Here is a 23,612-nt window from a genome sequence, read left to right as displayed (position 1 = left end):
ATGTGTGTACTATGCATTTAATCATCGCAATTACAAATAATGCAATCGAAACTGCTTATATCATAACAAAATGCAACTCGTCAATCACCATACCTGACATGATAACACATGTTCATTCGACCATGAGACATATTTCAGTCTGATCTAGAAACTAATTTGTTCGTTAAAATGCATAATTATTATATTTCAACAGACATAAATAATTTTTTCAAACTTGATTTAACACTAATCAACTGATTATCTTCCATTTTCAGTAAATCGAAGCTTGTCAGCGCTTTCGAGGCACGCTTCTCGATATTGAAACGCACGTGTTTACGATCTGCTTCAAGTATTCGGCGAGCAAGCGTTTACAACAGTCGCATTTCGGAATCTGATAGGGAAAAGATGGGAAGACCTGGTGAGTACATGTTTCGTATGATAGAGTTATTATTAGCAGAGTGTCGGGTGTTACAATTTTCAAAATACTTGGATGTCGCACGATTGATCGATTTCTGTAGCGATGTCTGACGTGTGACGTCCAAATGCTATATTATATCAGCCTAGTATAATTACGAAGAAGTGAGTAAATCGGGATCGCTGTTGCGTTGGCATCGTTCGTGTAGACGGTTGCCAGTAAACTCGCCCCAAAGTAAATTCGGCCCAGGCAAATTCGGCCATTACATCAGTAAATTTGGCCCACCGAGAATATTGTATTAAAATGTATTACCAACCGTTAACATGAATTAATTACATAATTATACTATTATTAAGTGATTTGAATGTCAGGGTATGCGTAGATCGCGTAATCACGGGAGATAGCGCGGATATTCACGGGGACCGAATTTACCGACGGCCGAATTCACCGGTCAATTCACTGGTTACTCGGTCAATTCTGCCCTCGGAGAATTTTTTATAAAAATGTATTACCAACTATTAATGTGAATTAATTTCATAATTATATTATTATCAAGTGATTTGGAGAACAGGGTATGCGTATAAATATATATATGTATATATATATGCCGATGTTTACGGGGCCGAATTTGAGCAGGGGTTAAACCCGCTCAGAGGCCAAACGCCAGACGCCAAACGCCGAGCGGCGGCCAAATGTCTGTACGGCGTTTGGCGTCTGTTATGTTCAGACGCCGAGTAGCTATACGGCGTTTGGCGTCTATTATGTTCAGACGCCGAGTAGCTATACGGCGTTTGGCGTCTGTTATGTTCAGACGCCGAGTAGCTATACGGCGTTTGGCGTCTGATATGGTGAGACGCCGAGTAGCTATACGGCGTTTGGCGTCTGTCATGTTGAGACGCCGAGTAGCTATACGGCGTTTGGAGTCTGGTAACTGAGCAGAGGCTAAATCCTTTCATGGCGCGACTATATGATATCTAAGATTGCATATTGTTAAATTTTTGTCATAATAAGCGGTGGCAGAATCCCAAATTATCTATTGCATGTTCAGCTGTATCAAATTATTGTATCAACGCCCAGGGTTGCGATGAATCGAGTCATCATCATCATCATCATTGGTTTATTAGCAATTTTATCAGTTCAATACACCACAAAAATGCGATACAATGAATAGACACTAGACAGGAAGATGCCGAAGCGACTTGGATTTGTCTATGGAATCAGACACCCACTTTGGCCTAGGCGATGTAAAGAGGAGGCATGCACACTGAATTAAAGTAAAGAAGACAGTATAGAAAAGAAAGCGACAAGAATAGGGCAGCGTGTCATGGGAAGCGAGATCGATAGGTCAGTCGTTGTCCGGTAATCTTGAAGATGGAGTGTATTTATTTATTTATTAGTGATTGCTTGTCATGACTCGACTCACAATTTTTTTGATGACTCGAGTCATTTTCTTGAAAAGGGATTTACTCATTGTATGACTTATTCAAGAATGGTATATCAGGACTGATCAATGAAAAATATGCCAAAACCTGCCTTTTTTATCTGTAACAATAACCATGTTTAGAATGGAAAAAATAAACATAAAAATTATCCGAGACCTTCGATATCGCCCCCGCGAACTCCACAGAAGTGATCTGAAGCTGAAATCGATGGGGAACAGTAAACACCATGACTTGGACTCGACCCATTGCTCTCGGACTTGACTCGTTAGGGATTGCTCGGACTTGACTCGCCGGTGAATTGAAAACGACTCTTGACTTCTTGAAACCTAGTGACTTGGTTACAACCCTGTCACCACCCCATATTTGTACACTCGCAATGAATTTCAGACCCAGCAAGTCTGCAGATACAGTATGTAATGAAACTGCAATACCACACTATGAAATCTCCAACGGAACCACAGCAGAAGGCAATGAAACCACGGTAAAAGTCATTAGGAAATGAGCAGTGGAACCACAGTAAAAATGACTGAGAAATAAGCATTGGAACAGTTAAAAGTCATTAAGAAATGAGCAGTGGAATCATAGTAAAAGTCACAAAGAAATAAGCAGTGGTACCACAGTAAAAGTCAGAGAAATAAGCAATCAAACCACAGTAAACATTGATAAATTAGCAGTGGAACCACAGTATAAACGTCGTTAAGAAATCATTCACACAGTACATATCATGCAATAAAAATCATCATCGGGATCAGGTATCTGCTGTCCCGGGCAACAGTCCTCGTGTGTCCATCGACCACAGCCGTCACACGCAACCTGGAAACGAGTTAGAATCAATCTGACAAATGTAATCTCGTAATTGCATACTCATTTCTTGTCTTTCTTTGGGTGGTCTTGATCACTGCATTTAATGCAATAATCTCCCAATTCTTTCACATCTGCAGGAAAAACATGCACGTATTTAATATGGTTTGCATCTGACATGGACCAACATACCCGTCGCCAAGCAAGATTTGACCAAACTGCTGGCGGTAGCTTTCGCAAGCTCGTCGAGAATGATCAAAATTAAGGTTGCCATATGGGATCCAGTGGTCAAGTAGAGTTTGGCGGCCTATTAAATGAAAGTTTGCAAATCAATTTTCTCAAATCCTAATACATGAACGCATCACAAACCTTCAACGCAAGGACTCCACAATTAAATCCGTCATTTTGAACACCGGTTCTTATTAATCCTGTATATCTCGCAACTGATTCTCTTCTGGAGTACGTTCGTATAAATTCGCTGGATTACTACAGAAATGAAATATGTCTCTTGAATACGACCTCATCGACTTACTCAAACTGTTGCAAGACATTCCCATAGCGATCCTCGTGGCCCATTGGATCGTATAGTACGGTGGTTCTTAACCTTTTTTCTTCCAGCGCCCCCTTTCAAAAATTATCGTGCTCCAGCGCCCCCCCCCCAACTTCATATTGTAAGGAATGTAATAAAGACAATGAGTAAGAGGGAGGGCCGTAACAGCACTTCGTTAACCCCCCTAAAAACGATTGCCTTGCGCACCCATAGCGTGATAAACCGAACTTCTGAGGGCTTCGCCCCCACGAACCCCATATTGTGATTTTGATGGTCAGCAAAGTTTGTGTGGCCTGGTCGCCCTAAGTACCGAAATTTTCCATAATGCATGAATGAATAGGTGGTAATTACATATATAAGTCGCTATATAAACTTTTTATCCTCTCAGCCCACGTAATCAGATTTACCGGTAGCACTGAGTGAGCTGTTGTATAGGAAAATAAAGGGCACGTAATTATTAATTAAACATATTCGGGCGTGCCCGCAAGTACAATTATTCGTTACCAGGGCCGTAACAGCACTTCGTCAGCCCCCCCCCCCAAACTAAAAACGTTGGTCCTGGGCCCCATCGGGTGATAAACCAAACTTCCGGGGGACTTCACTCCCAGACCCCCATTAGGCTGTCCGCTATTTGCTGATAGCCTATTAGGTATCTACATTGGGTGTCCATTTACTGAGGCAGCTATTCTCGTCTATTCGCGCGAAGTGCGAAAAAATTCACTAATTAATGATTGAATTGGTCAATATCACCGGGAATTGCATGTAAATTGAGATCAATTTTTATCCTCTCTCTGCTCACGTAAACGCATTTACCGGTAGAGCTAAGTGAGGTGCAATATTCCATCTAAGCTGCGCACGTGCGCAGTACTGACACGGTCTCTGCACACAGAAAATCTACGTTGCGCACAACAAATCCGGAGTTATTACCTTTTTTAAGTCGTTACGCACTGTTGTCCAAGGGTCAGCGCAGTGAGTGGTTGAGTGTGCGCAGACTAATCAAAACTTAAAGCGAACATTGTGAGGTTTCTTGGAAACTGTAGGGCCCGTTACTAATAATTAAACATATTCGGGCGTGCGAACCCGTTGGTATGACTTCGTTGCATAATGTTATTTCCTGACCCCCTGTCTGCAATATCAAAAAATATAGAATCGCTCAACGGGGATATCGCCCAGCAGGAATATCCCTGTCGCCCAATCGTACTAAACTAAAAGACGCACACGATTTCAGGTTGATATTTCTTTACTGACATATAATTTTTCCCTGCCAGATGGAATTCGTCTTCTGGGGTTCTGATTGCCAAGACAGGAACATTCGGTGTCAGTCATTTAGGCGCCCATGGACAATTAAACCTATATGTATTTTGAAGGCTATATGTAACGACGTTTTCGGTGTTAATTTGCTCTGAATACTCATTAAGGATATGTCCTATCACCACATCATCTACTGCGAAGCCATTTTTCTCCAGCGCCCCCCATACCGCCCCCCTGAGCCCAGCGCCCCCCATATCGCCCCCTGAGCGTTTCCGCCCCCTTCAAGATCGCCAGCGCCCCCTGGGGGGCGCTGGTGGCAAGGTTAAGAACCACTGGTATAGTAGAACCATATTTGATTCAACGTCAGATATCTGAAAGAGTATATACACACATTACACTAATACAGAATATATCAATTTATTTTAAATGAATTCCAGTTTTCAAGTAATCGCAAGCCCTGATAATATCAAGCTTTTTAACACTCAGTCAATTACCCCTAAATCACAATCAAGTAGAGATATCTTCACTGAGGAATGCAACATGGCTATACTCGGGTAAAATATTTACACACCTTGCACTTCGTTGTCGACAGCGTGAGGTACACGATGAGCCCAGTGTACCGCCTCGATATGCTCATCTAGCTTTTCTGACGTTTTGATTTCGCAGAGACCACAATTAAGTTCTTGAACTGTTATGATTCTAATGAGGTGTGTCAAATGCTCAGCTAGAGCAATCGCTGTCATTGCTGCAAGGAAACTCGGTAATCATAAGCATCGAAAGACGTCTACCATAGTGTAGCAGACATCTTTTGTTTGTCGGCGTTAAAGCTCCCAACTTCGACCCTTTAGCAATCCTTCGTGAGCGTGACTACTCTCAAATAACATCCTAGACTAGACGCTAGATGGCGTTTGGCGGCTACAGTTTTGAGACGCCAAGTATCTATACGGCGTCTCACATTTCGGACGCCAAACGCCGTGTAGCTACTCGGCGTCTCAAAATTGTAGCCGCCAAACGCCATCTAGCGTCACCAGTTCAGCCGCCAAACGCCGTATAGACATTCGGCCGCCGCGCGGCGTTTGGCGTCTGGCGTTTGGCCTCTGAGCGGGTTTAACCCCTGTTGCCGAATTTACCGACAGCCGAATTCAATCGGTATATTCGGCCCTCGGAGAACATTGTGTGAAATTGTATTACGAACTAATAATGTGTATTATATTACATAATTATCTAACCTGAACCCTAACACTAATCCTAACCCTAATTCTAACCTAATCCTAACCTAACCCTAATCCTAACCTAATCCTAAACCTAACCTAACCCTAATCCTAACCTAACCCTAATCCTAACCCTAACCTAACCCTAACGCTAATCCTAACCCTAAACCTACTAATAACTAATAACTAATAATGTGTATTATATTACATAATTATAATATTATCAAGTGATTTGGAGGTTAGGGGTTAGGTTTAGGGTTAGGATTAGCGTTAGTGTTAGGATTAGGGTTAGGTTATGATTACGGTTAGGATTAGGGTTAGGGTTCAGGTTAGATAATGGTATTGTAACTGTTGTTGTTACTCTGGCCCTGGCCGAATTTACCGAGGGCCGAATTTACCGGCGGCCGAATTCACCGACGGCCGAAGTGGCCGAGGGCCGAATTCGACGGGCCGAATTTACTTTGGGGCGAGTTTACTGGCAACCCGTGTAGACAATGTCTCACAATATCGCAATCTAAAGCTGTTTTGAATTGTTACAAAGTATTGAGGCGGAGGCCTAGGGAATCTCATCATCATCATTGGTTTATTAGCAATTTTATCAGTTCAATACACCACAAAAAATGCGATACAATGAAAAGAAAGGAAGATGTCGAAGCGACTAGGAGTTGTGTATGGAATCGGACACCCACCTACTCTACGTGATTCAGGACGATTCATGGAGTATCTTCCGGAATAATTTACATTGCATCATGTTTTCACTACATCGCAATCTATAATGCTGTTTACAATTGAAAAGAACAGGTGGTTGAATGAAGTCCACTCAGGACAGGACCGAGTATGGGAATCAAATATTGAACACAAATTTTTATAAGTAATATTAGAATTTGAAGTGGAAATATGTATTTATGTGCAACCTGATCTTATGGTGAACATGATTGCACTCTGTAGATTTTGCTGGCGTCAATGTGATTGTGATTTTAATTCATTTGTGTTCAATTACAGGATTTTCACCAAGAGGAGGCGGACGTGGAGGTAGCCGGGGCGGGTTTGGTGGCGGAAGAGGAGGTAGCCGAGGCGGATTCGGCGGAGGCAGAGGTGGCCGGGGCGGGTTTGGTGATCGTGGCGGAAGAGGAGGCGGACGTGGGTTTGGAGGAGGTGGTCGTGGGTTCGGAGGTGGCCGTGGAGGAGGAAGAGGTGGGTTGAGATGAAGAGGAGAAAATCTTCATGTTAACCATACAAGCCGATAACACATAGCAGTATTGAAATTTGGCGAAACGCATATTCTTATTATATAGACCAGGGGTTGTGACGTCATGTCAGAACTGATTCGAACTCTCTACATGACATTCGTCGTGTGCGCCATATTTTTTCTGGTTGCTAAGTGCGAAGACCCATGATCTCGTGCGTATATAGGTGTAGCCAACATCGTCACTCCCGCAGTACATACCCAATGTAAGCCAAGGCGTGATACGTTAGGGGAGACAAGCTAGGCTGTGCCTCACCTGTTGCCAGTATAAGTGAATGGAAGTTGTGAAACCTTCAATCATTATCGGTAGTTTATATCGACATTCATGGATGACTAGACTTGAAACATTTTACTCCGAGAATCTCGCAATTTGCGTACGTATTGTTCGAAAATCTAGAGCGAAAGTAGTGCAAGTAACAGGTGAGGCCAAGTCAAGCCTCAACTGCACTATTCATCATAAATAATTGATCATTTATAATATATGATATTATTGGAGTGTAATTGTCGCACTGATTCTGACAATTCAAATGAAGATCGACTTCTTACAGTGTTCGGCGGTAACATATCGTTGCGCTTTACGCCTGCATTTGAACGACGGTACTACAAAAGTTACTTACCGAGGCCTAAGATAATTTGAGTAGGGTACCCATACTTAACAATCACGATTGTCTTTGAAGGATGCCCAAATGTCCTCTTTTTTCGGAATTTGTACTCTATTTCCTGAAAGAGTGTTTGAATGCGAGCAAAAATTAACTCCAAAGCATCAAACGCGAGGGTTGGCAATGAAATAAATGAATAATATGCCCTGATTTTTGGTCGTTGTTTTAGTCAGCTCGCCTAACACAAGTTTGAGGCGGCTATTTCGGGCATCGAGTCGGAAAAATGACTTTCTTTTTTTAGTCAACCCGTTACCATAACTCGAAAAAGTGTCCTTATTTTCGGATCTAAAAATATGGTAACCCTAGCCAACAATGATTTCTCAAGCCCCCTCAACTCTTAGCAGGCTTATTCAAACAAATAGAAGACCGTTTGCGACTCGATTTGTCATGAGTAGGGCCATTTTTATATGACCTTAAAAAATCAATTATGTGACTTTATTTGTTTAAATATGACTTTATATGACTTGATGCGAAAATCGTGTATTTTTACATGTAACCAACGTCACTCATGGAACTGACGAGTAAAACATGAACAACATAACAGCAATACACATCCATTTTAATTCTAAACCACTTTTGTAGTACAGTTTCATGTAGCGTGGAATGTTGAAGTCTTTAAATTTACGATTTGGACGTAAAAATGACTTTAGTAAGGAAAATGAGCTCTCCGCAGACGCTGATGTTGGTTGACACTTCTGCAGTTTTGCATACAGCCCTGCTGAAATGTCTTGTCTTTTTAGCTCCATAATTTGTTTCACATCGTTTTTGTCCAATCGCTTCTTAATGTAATTTTTGAACTCAAGCGGATCTTTTCCGAAATTGAGGGCATTTAGATCAGCATTAGCAGCCTCTTTGATAGTGTACGCACAACTTTCCATTTTCAGTATCAAGTTTGAACTATTTTTGTAGTGGAGGCATATTTCTGTTAACTGACTTGTCAACTTTGGATCGTTCACTGAATCTTTGACGCTCTTTACAATAACTCCTTCAGCTTCCCGTGCGTTGACTATTTCTTTCACTTGTGGAAGTCTCGGAACTTCAAATGACGTCCCACTTCAGTGCACAGAAGTAAAACAGATTGTCCAGCAACACAATGCAATGTGTGACCTCATAATGCAATGTGCAACCTCATAGGTCTGCGACTGTAATGTTATGTAGGCTAACCTTACAGTTTGACTTCCGTTCAATCAGAAATTGCCTTCGTAATTGCTTCAATTAGCACTTTTTATTTAAAGTATACAACAATATGACTTTATAACTCAAATATGACCTAGCCAGAAAAATATGACTATATATGACTTTATAACTTTCTTAATATACCCCATATGGATGCGGTTTTTGCTTTAAAATTGATTTCATGACTTACTGATGCATAGAAAAAAATATGACTTTAAATGGCCCTAGTCATGAGTAATGTTCCATATTTACGAAAATCACTCTAGTCGCGACCTCTGTATACCCATCTTACGATACCTTAAAGGTAGACAAATAATAAATTTGGACATGTTCATGAGTACCCTGAATGTTCATGTTGTCGTGAATGAGCAAGCAGACTAGGCTTTAGACATCGTTGCAATCTCTCTTCATCTGTTGTTTTATTCAGGACGCGGTGGCGGAAGGGGTGGCTTTCGCGGAGGTCGGACTACGATCGTAGAACCACACAAGCACCCGGGAATCTTTGTCGCTCGCGGCAAAGAAGACGCTCTTCTGACCAAGAACCTCATCCCAGGAAACACAGTGTATGGCGAAAAGAAAGTCGAAGTGGAGGTGAGTACGTTATGTCCGTAACTACTGTTGTGAAACGAGCAAAAGTGGTCAGTAGTGAAGTACAGTTATCTTTTTTTGAAGTACTTGAGTAGGGTTGGCCTACTTATGCTAATTACTCGAGTTGTTGTGAATTTTTTACTGCAACTACAGTTAAATTGTGTATTGTAGTTGTTAAAAAATAACTTGATATTCTAACATAACGGCTATTTCATAAAATGGTTGGGATGGCTAAAAAACATTGCATACCAATTACATTTCAATTCCAACCAGTAAATATGGAGTTATTCAAGTGAAAATTTGAAATTTGTTTTATAAATTGAAAAAAAATTCAATTTTACTTGATAACTCATTAAATTGTTGAGTTGTTCAAAACAACGATGCACTGCAATTTTAGCTTCATTCCAACCAGTAGCAGCGGAGTTATTGCAGTTCTAAATTTTCTATCTGCAAACAAATAGCATTGACAGTTAGTAGTCTCAGTATTATTGATAAAAACTCGAGTAACTTCACTTCCACAGGCTGTTATCGAGTCAAATTCGTTTTGCATTCTTTTAGACAACTCTACAATTTCATGGGTTAGCCAGTAAGTTTGAAAAAAGTTCTCAATTTTTTCTATAAAGCATAGAAATTTTTCAAACTCCGTTACCTTCATTTATACTAGTTGGAATTGGGCCGAATTTAGCGTGCAACGTTTCTTAGCCCCATTTTTTAAACTGCCGTAACTAAAAACTGTTTTTGAACAACCCTATTGTATATTAAAGTTGCGTACCTCAGTCTCATCATTCACGTGATTGTAGTTGTGTAGAAAATATGTATGATTTCATTCTACTCTTGTACCAACAATGATTATTTGTCTAATGTATCGTTAATTTTAAGCCTACTCTGAAACCAGTTTTGTTTTTAGAATGACGGCACCAAGATTGAATACAGAACCTGGAATCCGTACCGGTCAAAGTTGGCCGCCGCGATTCTCGGAGGAATCGGTCAAATTCACATGAAACCCGGATGTAAAGTCCTGTATTTGGGCGCGGCGTCCGGCACCACGGTTTCGCACGTTTCTGACATAGTCGGGCCGGTGAGTTGGCACACAACTCTTTTGTTGGTTAGGACTGGGCAAGATGAAGTTCCCGCATGATTTGGTTCTTGATAGAGTATTAGTTCAAGTCCTAACTCTTCATGACGTCACAACAATATCGATGATTTGGGAATTCACACTTGTACAAGACAGGGTTGTAATGAGTCGAGTCACGATTTTCTGATGACTCGAGACTCGGACGGCCAAGACCGTCATTTCATTGTAATTTCGAAGAATAGTATAGTAACCACACTATTGAGATTTCGTCTATTGGTACTGGTACTTGAAAATGAGACCGGAAACTACTAAAAGTGAGGAAAAATTAGTATATTATAAATGCGAACCATTCGATATCACCAAACAGAGTTATAACAGTGGATTTAACAACACTAACTGGAAACTGAGCAGTCAACACAATGACTCGTACTCGAGTCATAATACCATGACTCGGTGGTGTATTGAAATTGACTTGACTCAAGTCAAAACAATAGAAGTGAGATTGACTTGTGACTTGGTTACAACCCTGGTACAAGAAGAGTGTAATGCCAATTCTTCGGCACATTTAAGATTATTTGGTTTTTTTTTCGACCATGCCCATTTCATTGCACTTTATTACCGAACGTCCCTCATTATGAGGTGTTACCATCGTTTTTCAAGAATTGTTCTCATATATAGCTTAAAATACCAGTTATAACACATAATGTGGGACTAGTCTACGATAGACTTGCATTTCGGATGTCGAGTTCGTAAAATTACCTTTTTTGTTTTTTAGGCCACACACAACACAAATTAGTGACCGTTATTTCGGGATTCAAGTCAATTTTTCAGTAAACTTGATGAAATGACTATATTAGTATGAATATATCCTGTTTTGTTGTCAGCTACAGTAATTTTTGCAGCCTGTGCAGTGTCCTCATTTCTAGATCTCAAAATATGGTAACTTTACGACAATGTTCACACGACTTTACACTTTTGTAGTAGCTTTGTACTACGTCTTTCGTATGCTGCAACACAACCAATCGAGATCAAAGCTTCCCCAATGAAATATAGTATCTAAACCATAATTTTTGTTCATAAATCAACTTTTAGTGGATAGGGATGCATGATTATGGTACTCGAAAGAAGTATCCCTCACTGCTCGAATTGATACTCTGTTCCGATTTGAGCAACTGCATCATTGTGCCCAACGCTGCGATTGATTAATGCCTCTGAATTTGCACCATCGTTTATTGCAGGAAGGCATTGTGTACGCGGTTGAATTTTCTCATCGGTCAGGACGCGATTTGTTGAACGTTGCAAAATCGCGCACTAACATTGTTCCAATTATTGAGGACGCCAGACATCCACATAAATACAGAATGCTTGTCGGTACGTATTGTTATTCTCATTGACTGTACTAAATGTTTAAAATATTAATCGTACGTACATTTGTGACATCACTCGTGTCTCGTGAAGAGTGTCTGATTTTCAACTCGTATTTTTGTTTCATAGGTATGGTGGACACAATATTTGCTGACGTAGCTCAACCAGATCAGACGAGGATTGTCGCAATCAACGCTCATAATTTCTTGAAGAATGGCGGAAACTTTGTTATATCTATCAAGGTAAGCACGTTTCACTGATAGTGTTATCAATTACTTGTTGACCTTTGACTCGTGTTGGACAACCAGAAAATTTCCGCCTTTTCCAAATTAGAATGGCTACTTTTTTACAAATGAAATTATAACACTGAAATTGCAAAATGCAGAAATTGAATTAAATTAAATTCTGATTTAGAAAGTAATACAACAAAAATCAAGTTCATATCAAATCTGAGCTGAATCTCGTGAGTACAAGAATGGATAATGTCAGTACGCTAAGCTTGGCTTGTTTCACACTATACAGTTCTGCCGTAGCATTTTCAGGAATACCAGATATTAGATTAGAACTGAAATCGGAGCATAGGAGTATTTGTCAAATTGTAATAAATAGATTTACAGCGTTTCGCTTTGATGAGTCTAATTAGTCAACTGGGACTATCTAGCTGTCCAGGCTTGCTCTGACTCGCCCATGCTTGTTTGGCAGGCGTCCTGCATCGATTCCACAGCAAAGCCCGAAGCAGTGTTTGCGGCAGAAGTCAGGAAAATGAAAGAAGAAAAGATGAAACCAAAAGAGCAGTTGACCCTCGAGCCTTACGAAAGAGACCACGCCGTCGTTGTCGGCATCTACAGGGCGCCGCCAAAGAAGGATTGACCTGGCACTCTTTTGTATATGTTGCTTACTTTTTAATAAAATTACTGCCATCTCCCTTTGATTCGCGCTTACAGATGTAAGAATGCGTGGCACGGTCGAATACGGCAGGACATATGATCATGGAGGAAGTACTGGTGCCGTTTGCCTGGTACCGGTTTTGAATGGTCGATTTTTTATGGTGGATGATGTAGTGAAGTGATTATGTAAACGAACACTGAACAGCTTTTGCTGTAATTCCACTCTGTCAGTTGACGATGTAACGTGGTCCGACTAAGGTGGGCTGTCGCGCAATTTCCCTGCGATGGTACATTGCCGAGTGTTTTCATGTCAAGTGTAAATACATTCTGGCCAATCATTCTTAAATTTTGTTCGTCTGGTAATACAGGTAGCCGTTTGGTATGAATAGTTGATGGTAACTTTGTGAGGTTGCTGGAGTTGGTAAAAATTCCCATGACTTGCAGCAGGAGACTTCATAATAGCCGCGGTGAACTATCAGATTGCCTTCAGGATTACGAAAGAGTTGTGAAACAATGACTCTGCACCTCGCATCTAGAGTAGAAAGGAACACCTACACTTGACAGTGGTCGCTTTCTGAGCTGAACAAGTTTCAGTTCAGGGAGCGCCCATTTGGATTTGGCTATCAAAATTCAGGAATGTAATGACTCGAGTCAATTTCTCGAAATACGGAATGACTTGAGACAATCTGTGTATTGACTCGATTCATTGCGCATGACTTGAACCAAGTCATAGGACTCGTGACACAGACTGCCAAGACCGATATTTTATCGCAATTATGAAGAATAGTAAAGTAATCACCCTATTATTTTGTCTGTTGGTACTAGTAGGCCTACGTGAAAATGCCATCAGAACCTGCTAAAAGTGGGGAAAATTACTATATTATGAATGCGAACCATTCAAAATCACCAAACAGTTAAAAAAAGTGAGTTGAACAATATTTTATCTGGAAACTGAGCAGTCAACATCTTGACTCGGACTCGAGTCATAATACCATGACTCGGACTCGATCCTCTGATCGATGACTTGGACTAGGTGGTGAGTTGAAAATGACTCGAGTCAAATCTATACAAGTGAAATTGACTTGTGACTTGGTTACAAACCTGGCAAACTTCATCCTGCTCATCCGAGATATTTGAAAACGTAGAGTAAAACGATAACACAGCTAAGGTCATTCGGGAATCAGTCCGATTCCAAAGTAAACGAAGTCAGTTCATGCAATCTCAAATATAATTTTTAGCAGCTGCAAAACATATTTTATCCATGAGCTGCACTCTTCCATTTGCAAAAGGATGCATCAAATTAAGACCAGGTAATACATATATTCTTGATATTTAATATTGCAGATGAACTTCAATAAATCATGACATTAATATGCAAAATACAGCTGAAAGGTAATGGCCAATTGAAACCTTTATGAGTTGGCAAAGTTGATGTAGTATTTCAATTATATGCCTACGTCAACAATCATATTAGGGTCCAATCTACTTGAGATCAAGATATCTGACATCCTGCACATACAATTGAACAGAGAACAGAATTCAATGATTGGCGGTACGGGAGTGAATGACATGACGCAGCCTGTTCAATTGTTGATACATAATGCAATAGGAATGCATTCAAAGATAATGCAAAGGTATCAACCAACGAAACTGATTTCAATCTCACATAATCATAGAATTTTTTGTGATTGTAAGAAAGTTTGAAGATTTTTCTTCAAGGCTTCTTGAATTCGATTCTTTCAACCTTAACATCACTCCCGTGTAACTGATAAACATAAGTCACAACAGTATTCGACTGGATATCCATCAAGACAAACGACGGTATGACGTCCACAGATAACGGAGAATACGCGCCGGTAATGCTGCCGGGGTTGATGTAGAACTTGCCCTCGTGTTCGTAAGCTTCAAATTTGTGGGTGTGGCCGAAAAGAAGAATGTCGACGTCCAATTGGCGCTGGACCATCGCGAGGCTGTCTGTGTCTCCCCACGGAACTACTTGGTGTCCGTGGCACATTCCTATCCTGAAAGAACATTGTTATCGTTATGAAGTTTTAAACACTACATTATTTACCTGAAACTACATGTGGATATGACGGAAATAACTCGACTCGAGTCAATTTGTGCATTGACTCGACTTGGACTCGAGTCATTACGCACGACTCGAACCAAGTCATATGACTCGAGACTCAGACGGCCAAGACCGATATTTCATTGTAATTTCAAAGAATAGTAAAGTAACCACACTAATGGGATTTCATCTATTGGTACTGGTACTTGAAAATGCGAACAGAAATTGCTAAAAGTGAGGAAAATGAGTATATTATAAATGCGAACCATTCGGTATCACCAAACAGAGTTATAAAAAGTGGGTTTGACAAGACTTCAACTGGAAACTGAGAAGTCAACACAATGACTTGGACTCAGACTCGAGTCATAATACCATGACTCGGACTCGACCCTCTGCTCGCTGACTTGACTCGGTGGTGAATTGAAAATGACTTGACTTGACTCGAGTCAAAACTATAAAAGTGAGATTGACTTGTGACTCGAAGCCTTGTGACTTGGTTACAACCCTGGTGCATGGAGTGTAAACGGCTATAGCCTGGATATCTGGGGATCAGATTTCGCCAACTAGAAAATTTACAGCTCTTCCAAATTAGATTAGAATTAGTGGATTCACAATAAAAATAAAACCAAAATCAAGTTCAAGTTCATCCCACATTAAGTCAGAGCTCATTCTTGTAAGCACGACTGCACGAGACTGTAAAATGCCTGTACAGTGTACACCAAGCATGGTTCGTTCTGCACTACACTATTCTCCTATAATATTTTCATGAGACAAGAAATTAGATTAGAATTAAGATTAGAGCATAGAAACATTTCACGTATTATATACATTTCACAAATATTTTTCCTCAAGACATATGCTAAAATATGACACTAATCTATCAGAATGAGATATGTACAAGTTCATGAAGGCCACTGTATGTATACTAATTGTCATCAATCGCTCCAAAAACACGCAAAGGTGGCAGTTTGACTGATTGTTTTTATCGTAACGAAATGATTTTGATTATGATATTCATAGATACAAACATGGAAATTCCAGTGAGCAGAACTCTGAGAATCAAGTATATTACAATTCTTATTATTACGGTGGAATTATGGTATCTTGACAGCAATTGATTATATGTGTGATGACAGCAATTCATTATCGCTGTGTGACTACATGGCTTTCAGATTTGAGACGCTATCATATGTCAAATATGGCAATTAATCGCTCGATATATATAATAAACTCCTTGACGTACAGAATTTGAATACGGTATGTCGGTATTGAAACACAATGCATTAGTATTAGCAAATTTACTCGCTCAATGCTTTTTAACTGAATCTCATCGGGAGTGACCGTCAAAGATATTGAGATTTGAATTACAATGGTGGACCCTACACCCTGCAATACCACACAACACCAACAGGCAACATGACACAAATGTCCATAGATCGATTATTATACTGGCTCTTTGTTGTAGAAAATATAGGCATTCAATTATCACACCGTATTTTTAAAACTTGAAATTGGATTGCTTCAATAATGAATGGCATATTGTAACTTTTAGTTTCAACTTGATAAAGCAATGAAATCTCTTACAACCCATGCAAAATACACGATCAATTATATCATACCTAATCCCAATATGGTATAACGACTGCTGTCGAATGATTAGTTGGAGTTATTAGGTTACAGTCAAAAGTTAAAAGACAGTCAACGTATTGTTTGGTTGATTTACTCACTTGAATTGGCCAACGGTGACAACCTTGTGTTCCGGGTAGGCTGGGTTTTCATCGAAATCGCCTCTCACGATGTGAACATCGCTCGCCAGGGTTTTCAGGTAGTCATATGATTCCTTGTTACATAAATTTCCGGTGCATAAGATATGTTGAATTTTCCCTGGGACCAGCAGCTTCTTGAATTTCGGAGATAAACCGGACGCTCTGTGTGGGATGTGAAGATCACCGACGACTAAAACCAATACCATTTTACTAGGAATATAATAATTAAATATAGACTGCGAAATCACAAATTGTTGCAGTCGAACGAGGAGGCTGCTGCGGCTCTTTAGGTATGGGGTCCTTTGAATGTACTCACGTCTCGGGGGTATCGCAGGTATCACTCAGGTATTTCGGTACAGGGTGTTTACTGTTTGTATACTATTTTGTAATCCGGAAAGGAGTACACTTTTTATAGATGATAAAAGTTAGTTAACAGTAGTTGAAAAATGCTGATTTTGAAATATTTACAGGAAATATTGTTGAGTTGAATAAAAAATACTAGTCCATCCTCAAGATTTCCGGACCACGACCTGACCTATCAATCTCTCCTTCTATGACATGCCACCCCGTTTTTGTCGCTTGCTTTTCTCTATGCTATCTTCGTTTACTTTTCATTCAGTGTGCATGCCTCCTCTTTACATCGCCTAGGCCAAGGTGGGTGTCTGATTCCATAGACCTTCATATCTTTTCATTTTATCGCATTTAATAATCATAATCGTTGAGTTATATTTTTCATCTGAACAAGTCACACACAATGTACAATGCGGTAATAAGACACAATGCGATGTCATGAACAGAATCGTCGCAGTGGAATCAAAGTATCTTACACCATAGTGTCCTATATGGTGTCGACACAAGCAAATCGCACGGTTCAATGAAATTGTATCACGTCACAGTTTCCATTTGGCTACAGGCAATTTGACGGTGATTTTTGACCGGCTTGCCGAGCATTAAATTTGATGAATCGGGTATCAATCGAAAGCTGACTCTGCATTGATTGCGAAAATATAAATTTTATTCCGCTCGCGGCCCTGGAACCCCCACAATCAGCCCCCAATTATTCATTGTCGAGTAGATTGGCAGTGTGACGCAACAAAGCTGTCTGGCGAAACGTGAGACTAGCTCAAGAGCAAGGATGCGGCCGAGCGGCGAGAGTGGGATCAGCTGACGTGACGGCAATAGCGATGTGCAAACGCGCCACAGAGAAACGCTGCGCTGTTGATTGATACTTTTCTATGCGTTTCGGTACAACCGAGCACACACCAGCCTTACCTTGACTTGTAAGGGTAGAACTGGGTCCACAGAATGTATTAGGGCCCTACCAATTTTCGCGCAATATCCTTCAGCTGATAAAGATATGTAGGCTACGTCTAAGTAGTCTACATTGGATATGTCAGATTATTATGATATCGATTGCCTTAGCCCGCTTGTTGCGTAGGGCTCCAGAGACACGTCGCGCTGTTGATGGCGGGTGTCGATACTTTCTATAGTCGCTTTTATGGTTAAGTGTGAGCAAGGATCATTGACCATGAGCATAGATTACAAGCTTTTATTTGATCCGTATGGGTAGGACTTGGTCCCCGAATGCAGCAGGTAAAATGTTGATTGTTGAAAAAAGTTCAACAGCAGGAGTGTCGAATTAAACTGGTATCGCTGTCGCGATTCAATCCGTTACTAGAAAGCTTGCGGGCCATACCTGCCAAATGATTCCAAAATGTTACCACCAAATTCATACCTTTGTTTTTCACTGGAATATATCTGATATCACTATAAACGTTGACGTTGGAATTTGGTTTAGCATTTTTCAATCACCAAATAGCGTTTTTGAATGCCGGGGACCTTTTGCGTCAAAAGTAATACAGTGGTATCGCAGATATTTGAATTATATTCATCCTGTAGCCTGTCTATATATTCCTAATGTAACTTACGTAAAACGGATTTGCAGTATTTTTTTCGCATCTGTGAATAACTGAATTTCCATTGTCCATTCGGCCCAACAGAGTTTGCACTTTTTCGCCTTCTCGGGATTTGGCAAGGTCACCGACGTGGTGCTTATGGGGACTAGAGTGAAAACTCAACACTGTAGTTGTATTACTACAATATGACGCGAAACAATAACTTCATATTGTTAATTTATTCGCTAAAAGCTTTTCGACTAACTCTCATCAGTAGCAATAATAACTACAATATGATATATTTACATTATCTAAATTTGCTGTCTTGAGTGAATCTTATTACTTGAAAGTATATTTTTCTTACTAGAAATATCTCTAATAGCTGAAGGATTGCGCGAAAATTGGTAGGGACCGCAAATACATTCTGTGGACCCAGTTCTACCATTACAAGTCAAGGAAAGGCTGGTTTGTGCTCGCTTTTAGCGAAGCGCATAGAAAAATTATCAACAGCCCTACGCAACAAGCGGGCTAAGGCAATCGATATCATAATAATCTGACATATCCAATGTAGACTACTTAGACGTAGCCTACATATCTTTATCAGCTGAAGGATATTGCGCGAAAATTGGTAGGGCCCTAATACATTCTGTGGACCCAGTTCTACCATTACAAGTCAAGGAAAGGCTGGTTTGTGCTCGCTTTTAGCGAAGCGCATAGAAAAATTATCAACAGCCCTACGCAACAAGCGGGCTAAGGCAATCGATATCATAATAATCTGACATATCCAATGTAGACTACTTAGACGTAGCCTACATATCTTTATCAGCTGAAGGATATTGCGCGAAAATTGGTAGGGCCCTAATACATTATGTGGACCCAGTTCTACCCTTACAAGTCAAGGAAAGGCTGGTGTGTGCTCGCTTGTACCGAAACGCATAGAAACAGTATCAACAGCGCAGCGTTTCTCTGTGGCGCGTTTGCACATCGCTATTGCCGCGACGTCAGCTGATCCCACTCTCGCCGCTCGGCCGCATCCTTGCTCTTGAGCTAGTCTCACGTTTCGCCAGACAGCTTTGTTGCGTCACACTGCCAATCTACTCGACAATGAATAATTGGGGGCTGATTGTGGGGGTTCCAGGGCCGCGAGCGGAATAAAATTTATATTTTCGCAATCAATGCAGAGTCAGCTTTCGATTGATACCCGATTCATCAAATTTAATGCTCGGCAAGCCGGTCAAAAATCACCGTCAAATTGCCTGTAGCCAAATGGAAACTGTGACGTGATACAATTTCATTGAACCGTGCGATTTGCTTGTGTCGACACCATATAGGACACTATGCTTACACTATAGAATGTAAACGTGGAATGGCAACGACCGATTTTGCAGCTTCGTTCCGCTTCGCTGAAGCTTTACTCGGACTTATTTTACGGCAGCTAGTGTAGAATTTCTGACAGTCCAAAAGTTATCTTCCAGAGCTCAGGATTTACTGAATCAGGTCTTGATCGAAAGCTACTGTCGCACTGATTTCTAAAATATCAATCAAAATATGGTCAGGCTCCGTATTTGAATGAAAAATCACCCTCGACATCTAAAATCTGCATTGTTCAGAACAATCGGAAGACCTCAAAACAATGACCATAACAATTACATATTGCGGCTCTTCGATTGTTCAGACAATGCCGATAATTCAGACTTGGAGGGAGAATTCTAAGCGGTTCAGTATCTGATCATATTTTCATTTACATTTTCGAAATCAGTACGACAGTAGCTTTCGATCAAGACCAGATTCAGTAAATTCTGAGCTCTATAAGACAACTTTTGGATTGACAGAAATCCTGCTGTAGCTGCCGTAAAATGAGTCTGAGTAAAGCTTCAGCGAAAAGGAACGAAGCTGCAAAATCGGTCGTTGCCATTCCACGTTTACATTCTATGCTTACACCCCCTGATAAAGTAAGGCTCGCGAGACGATTTCATCATCATCCTCATCATTTGGTTTATTAGCAATCTTTATCTGTTCAATCATAGTGTCCTATATGGTGTCGAATCAGCCAAATCTTACGCCTCCGTGAAATTGTATCACGTCACAATTTCCATTTGGCTACAGGCAATTTAACGGTCATTGTTGACAGGCTTGTCGAGCATTTAAATTTGATAAAACGGGTATCAATCGAAAGCTGACTCTGCATTGATTACGAAAATATAAATTTTATCCGATCCGCTCGTGGCCCTGGAACTCCCACAATCAGCCTCAAATTTTTCATCGTTATGGAGATTGGCATTGGGACGCAACAATGATGAACAATGCTGTCTGACTCCTTTTTTTTGAGATATTCTCTCGTTTCGCCAGACAGCATTGTTGCGTCTCAATGCCAATCTCAATAACAATGAAAAATTCGAGGCTGATTGTGGGGGTTCCAGGGCCGCGAGTGGAATAAAATTTATATTTTCGTAATCAGTGCAGAGTCAGCTTTCGATTGATACCCGTTTTACCAAATTTAATGATCGGCAAGCCGGTCAAAAATGACCGTCAAATTACCTGTGGCCAAATGGAAATTATGACGTGATACAATTTCACTGAGGCGTGCGATTTGCCTGTGTCGACACCATATAGGACACTATGGCTCAATACACCACAAAAATGCGAATCGTAATAGGAAATTGTAATAGGAAAGGTGTCAACTCGACTTGGAGTAGTCTATGGAATCAGTCACCCACATTGACCTAGACCAGTGATTCCCAACCGGGGGAAATTTTGAAATTTTTAGGGGGGAATCTGGCTTCAGGGTTGTATCGCAAGATAGAATGGGTTAACAAGGTTTTGAGATTTTTATGGTATAACTATCGAATGTGATTAGTCACATTCGATAGTATAACTGTCAAGTAAGAAACTAGTTCTTTACAAATGTATGTTTCTGTGTCAGATTTCAAGCTAGGTGTATGTTTAAATGCCTTCCGTACATATTACACCCCCTGATAAAGTGAGGCTCACGAGACGATTTCGTTGGGCCCGTGACAGCCTCTCGACCAAATTGCTACTAAAAGCAGGAACAAGTCAAGCCGAATTCAGCACAAATAAGCCGCTGGCGAAATGTTTGCCTTTTAAAGCCAACATATCAGCTAACGTGAAAACATACCAAATTCATCGATTCAACTCAAGGTCAGTAAGCGGACTTGATGATTTATTTTTCGTCAGCGGCTACACCGGACCTGTAAAAACAGCTCAAATTTAGCTGTACTTTACCAAAGTGTAGTGCAGTCCGCATTCGACATAGTTCGGACATATCCGAATATGTTTGGCCAGCATATATTGCTCAGTCAACAAATGGTTGTGCGGTAAAAAGCACCGTCTTTTTGGTCACATGCAACTTTTTCATAGGGGAGGGATTTTATCTCAAATATCGGTCAAGGGGTCGACGAGATGAAAAAGGTTGGGAACCACTGGCCTAGGCGATGTAAAGAGGAGGCATGCACACTAGGGCTGTTCAAAAATAGATAGAAAATCCCGGATTCCAGCCATTCACTCAATATATTGTCAGGGTAACCTAAAAAACGCTGCACACCAAATTTGGTTCAATTCTAGACTCCGCAGATCCAATTAAAAATTTTAATTTATTAGGAAAAAGTTTTTTAAAAAATTTAAATCTTTTTACCATCACCATCAAATTGTTGAGCTGCCTTAAAAGACGATGCAAAACAAATTTGACTCAATTCCGACCAGTAGAAGCGAAGTTATGTGAGTTTTTCGATGATAATCCTCGGATAATCCACCTTTTCTTAGTCACGGGCAACATTTTCATAGGGGAAAATTTTAGCTCAAATATCGGCCAAGGGGTCCACGAGACGAAAAAGCAGGTTGGGAACCACTGTTTTAATCTAAAAGCCACCTCGGCCTAGAATGCTCCATGTCGCAGTTCTTTTCTATGTTAAACTTGCTGAAGCCGCAGTTCTAGTTCTTTTCATTTCTTGTGAGTGCTTTCTTTTGTCAGGTATTTTTCTGGACTGTTTTGTCGCCGCAAGAACGGCAACGGCGGGGGAAGAGGGGCCCAGATAAACATCCGTCGGGAATCGAGCCAAATCCGCCAGATTGGCACTGTGGTGTATGAACTGATAAAAATTGCTTTGTAAACGTTATGTACAAACCCATGATGTTTGATGATGAAAAAGTAAGGTCATCACTTTGACACGACTCCCGTTTGATTCGACTCCCACTTTTTACAATATTTCTGTGGTGCTGAATATAGAAAAAAGATAATTTTGGGTCCTACTCCAAAATGACGCGCTCGTACGTCCGCATTACAGATTTCGCGTCATTTATGGCGTTCTAGCTGTCAAAGCTATGAGGACGGATTTCCAAAAAAAGAGGACAGTTTTAGGCGTCCTTGGAGGACATTTCGGATTTCCTGAAAAAGGAGTACATATGCTAACCCTATTATGATTCACAGGTATATCGCGATTTTCACATGAAGTCGGGTGTCTGATTTCAAAGACTACTCCAAGTCATTTTGACACCTTCCTATCTTTTCTATCTGTTCCTATCTTTCCTACTAATTCGACTATACATCGTCTTGCCTCTTCTTCATTACCTAGGCCCAGATATAGGCACTTGTGGGTGTCTGATTTCAAAGACTACTCAATTATAAATATGATGTATATAATTATAAGATGTTAGATGTATCATTGGACTATTCCAAGACGTTTCGACACCTTCCTATCTTTTCATTGCATCGTAATATGTTGTGGTGTTTTGAAATGATAAAATTATTAATAAACTGATGCTGACATTCATAACTTTTTCATCATCTTTTTTCATCATCTATCAGACTTCGTCCTATATTTGCTATTACTTTTCATTCAGTGTGCACTGTGCTGTGCATGCCTCTTCGTTGCATGTTTAGGCCGAGGCGGGCGTCTGATTGAAACACTACTACACCATGTCGCTTCGACACCTTCCTATTATTTCATTATCGAATGTCAGATTCGATAATTTCACTGTATCGCAATCTTGTGGTATTTTGAAATGATGGAAACCCTGGAGACATAATATGTCGCGGCGATGATGTATATGTACAATGATATATTTATATCATAGGTCACGGTCACGCCCGTATCGTCCATTCCGACTATCAATATTTAATGCAGCAACGTGTATAGATCGATTTATATATTTTCAAAATGTGAAATTCGAACCATACCTTAATTCCAATTAAGATAGACATTTGTGCCCTTTGTGCGTCTA

The 23,612-nt window shown here is 40.5% G+C and overlaps 4 protein-coding genes across 4 annotated transcripts in view; 2 read left to right on the top strand and 2 right to left on the bottom strand.

Annotated features, from left to right (window-relative positions):
* The window catches only part of LOC145449716 (uncharacterized), a 335,502-nt gene that overhangs the window by 172,729 nt on the left and 139,161 nt on the right, over nt 1-23,612 (bottom strand). The gene's annotated exons all lie outside the window — the stretch shown is intronic.
* Nucleotides 254-12,991, top strand: LOC145449736 (rRNA 2'-O-methyltransferase fibrillarin-like). Its single transcript, XM_080328157.1, has 7 exons — nt 254-397; nt 6,652-6,843; nt 9,158-9,321; nt 10,226-10,396; nt 11,632-11,764; nt 11,888-12,000; nt 12,461-12,991. The coding sequence occupies exons 1-7, from the start codon at nt 385-387 to the stop codon at nt 12,626-12,628; spliced, it is 954 nt and encodes a 317-aa protein (XP_080184283.1). The 5' UTR covers nt 254-384; the 3' UTR covers nt 12,629-12,991.
* Nucleotides 13,856-16,775, bottom strand: LOC145449748 (vacuolar protein sorting-associated protein 29-like). The gene is made up of 2 exons (XM_080328171.1): nt 16,441-16,775; nt 13,856-14,666 (listed from the first exon to the last, which is right to left on the bottom strand). Exons 1-2 carry the CDS (start codon nt 16,683-16,685, stop codon nt 14,360-14,362), a joined length of 552 nt encoding a protein of 183 aa, XP_080184297.1. The 5' UTR covers nt 16,686-16,775; the 3' UTR covers nt 13,856-14,359.
* Nucleotides 18,564-23,612, top strand: part of LOC145451037 (uncharacterized) — a 50,611-nt gene continuing 45,562 nt past the window's right edge. Inside the window, exon 1 of the mRNA XM_080329520.1 lies at nt 18,564-18,573. The gene's annotated coding sequence lies outside the window, so the exon portion shown is untranslated. The remainder of the gene's footprint in view (nt 18,574-23,612) is intronic.

Source organism: Botryllus schlosseri, chromosome 11 (assembly GCF_051294905.1).
Source record: "Botryllus schlosseri isolate E-star chromosome 11, Bs_hap1, whole genome shotgun sequence".
In the NCBI taxonomy this organism is placed as follows: Eukaryota; Metazoa; Chordata; class Ascidiacea; order Stolidobranchia; family Styelidae; genus Botryllus; species Botryllus schlosseri.
This window is presented reverse-complemented; position numbering and strand designations above follow the sequence as displayed.